This window comes from Wasmannia auropunctata, unplaced genomic scaffold (assembly GCF_000956235.1).
Source record: "Wasmannia auropunctata unplaced genomic scaffold, wasmannia.A_1.0 LD336106.1, whole genome shotgun sequence".
NCBI lineage: Eukaryota > Metazoa > Arthropoda > Insecta > Hymenoptera > Formicidae > Wasmannia > Wasmannia auropunctata.
This window is the reverse complement of record NW_012026784.1, coordinates 31788-34263: the sequence shown is the minus strand read 5'-3', so window position 1 is coordinate 34263 and position 2476 is coordinate 31788. Positions and strand designations below refer to the sequence as shown.

The 2476-nt window shown below is 39.0% G+C and overlaps 1 protein-coding gene across 1 annotated transcript; it reads left to right on the top strand.

Moving 5' to 3' along the window:
- The first annotated feature begins 1 nt into the window (after position 1).
- Positions 2-958, top strand: LOC105456441. Its single transcript, XM_011700479.1, has one exon. It carries the CDS (start codon positions 2-4, stop codon positions 956-958), a length of 957 nt encoding a protein of 318 aa, XP_011698781.1.
- The last annotated feature ends 1518 nt before the right edge of the window (positions 959-2476 follow it).

The following is a 2476-nucleotide window of genomic DNA, read 5'->3' as shown; positions in this document are numbered from 1 at the left end:
CATGGCAAATCATAAAGGTTCATCTGGAAAAATGGAGGTCGATGGGATTTGCGAAATGTTCCTAAGATCCGAAGATCTTCACGGTGTTCGATATACAAATTATATTGGAGACGGCGATAGCAAAACTTACAAAGCAATCGTCGATTCGATACCGTACCCTGTTGCAAAAAAAGAGTGTATCAACCACATACAAAAAAGAATGGGCGCAAGGCTACGTAAATGCAAAAAAGAAAATAAGGGATTAGGAGGTAAAGGAAAACTTACGGCGAAATTAATTGATGATCTATCTACTTTTTATGGACTAGCCATTCGCAGACATCAGAATTCTGTCGATGAAATGTATAATGCAATTTGGGCCACTCTGTATCATAAGAGTTCATGTGACAAAAATCCGAAACATGATTATTGTCCGGAGGGACCAGAATCTTGGTGCACTTGGCAGCAAGCAAAAGCTGCAGGACAATTGAGCGATTATACACACAAAGCACCGCTCCCAGATAACGTCATCAATGCAATCACTCCCATTTATAAAGATTTGAGTGACAAAAAGTTGCTTGAAAAATGCTTGGGTGGTTTTACGCAAAACAATAATGAAAGTTTTAACGGCATGATTTGGAAATTTGATCCAAAAACAACATCAAGTGGAGCTGTAATAGTAGAAATCGCTGCATACATTGCCGTTTGTATTTTTAATAACGGATACACCGATATATTAAAAATAATGGAGCTGTTGGAAATTAGAATTGGACCAATAGGATCACAATTTCGTGACAACGAGAACGAGCGACGGATTTCACTTGCACAGCTCCAAGCGCAGGCGGCGACGCGTGAGGAAAGATTACGAAGAAAACAAAGAAGAAACGAGGCTGACGAAGTTGCTATTGATATCGAGGGCACTTTATATGCACCTGGATTGGACGCATTTTGGTTCGTTACGAAATTATATCATTTTACGTAAACTAATCGGTTGTAAAACTTTAAACGCGTTTTTTTCAAAACTACTTTTTCGTAACTGGGCGCACGCATATCTCGGCCAATTTTAATCCGACTTGACTTTTGAATAGAATGTTCACAATAATATTGTCTTCAGTTAAGCGTACGATTTTTTCAATCGGATTATTATTTTTTGAAAAACAATTAAAAAAGTAACAATTTTTTTCGTAAAATAGCAAACTCTTTTTTTAAAACAATGGCATTTTGTTAAAAATTATTTTTTCCAAAAATCCGTACGCTTAACTGAAACTACACTCATATACTTTAAAATGAAAAAAGAATTTTTGATTTCAGAGATCCCGTTCAGACGCAACACTGCCGCTCGTGTACCCATGTTTTTCCAATGGAAGTTTACGGCATCGAACATGGAGGCCACAAATATTAATATTAACTTATGATTTTTTTTTTATATAATCTTAAATATACGTATTATTAACATATAAAGCTAATAGTTTATACAATTTATTAATTTTCTAAAAAAAAATTCACGAAAATAGCCTTTTTTTTCGGTCGTCACAGTGGTGTTCTCCCTTAATCAAGTTTTCGATTTATACAACATTGTGACGCGAAGAGCCCTATAACGCGATCGAGGACCGCCGCCACGGGCCGGCGCTGAGGGCCTAAGGTGGCGCTAGCCGTTTATGGCGCTAGAGCAGCGAGAGGAAGGACGTGCGCGCAGCCATTCCGTCAGATCTGTTCACGCATCCGGAAAGCATCTTGTAATAGATCCGCAAAATATATCTCGTTATTATCTTTAACCTGTGTCCTTGTGAAATCGAAACCCTGTTCGTCCGAATCCTGTCGCGTCCTAAAGAACTCATTCGACCGAAGAGTACTTTCCCCCAAAGTCTCTTACAATTGGCGCCCAACGTAGTAGATTAGTTCACGACAAGGACCGTTACCTCGAACCAAGACGTCGTCTACGGAAGGACCGTCACGACAGACAACACGGTCGCAGACAACAGACATCCATACCACAACTAGTGAGAAGGTCGAACGAGGGAAAAACGGAAAAGCGAACGCAGAAAGATAAGATGGCGGAAGGCGGGAATACAGGTAACACGGGCGGAAACGCTGTTATATTAACGAACGAACAGTTCACCACGCTTCTGCAGCAGATATGAATATCTGCCACGAACGTCCCCGTCGCAAACATCGCGCTACCGGCGGGTAATTTTTCGCATTTGCAATGTGTCCATTTGCAATTGTCCAATTGTACCGTGTGATCTCTGTCTCCGCCTGTCGTGGATACATAGTAATGCAGAATTTAAAGGAATATGCTCTAAATTCATTAACAAGGAAACCATTGTTTTACTACAGATATGTTAACGATATATTATTGGCAACACTGTTTGAAAACGTAGATAAAATTTTAGATACATTCAATAGTTATCACAAAAGATTGAAATTCACCATCGAGTACAAAAATAATCGCTGTTTGAGTTTTTTAGATTTATCATTAAACGTTGTTGACAATATGATT

What these genes read in the sequence shown, in the direction of transcription:
- LOC105456441 (XM_011700479.1), top strand. Translation starts at nt 2, where the DNA reads ATGGCAAATCATAAAGGTTCATCTGGAAAAATGGAGGTCGATGGGATT.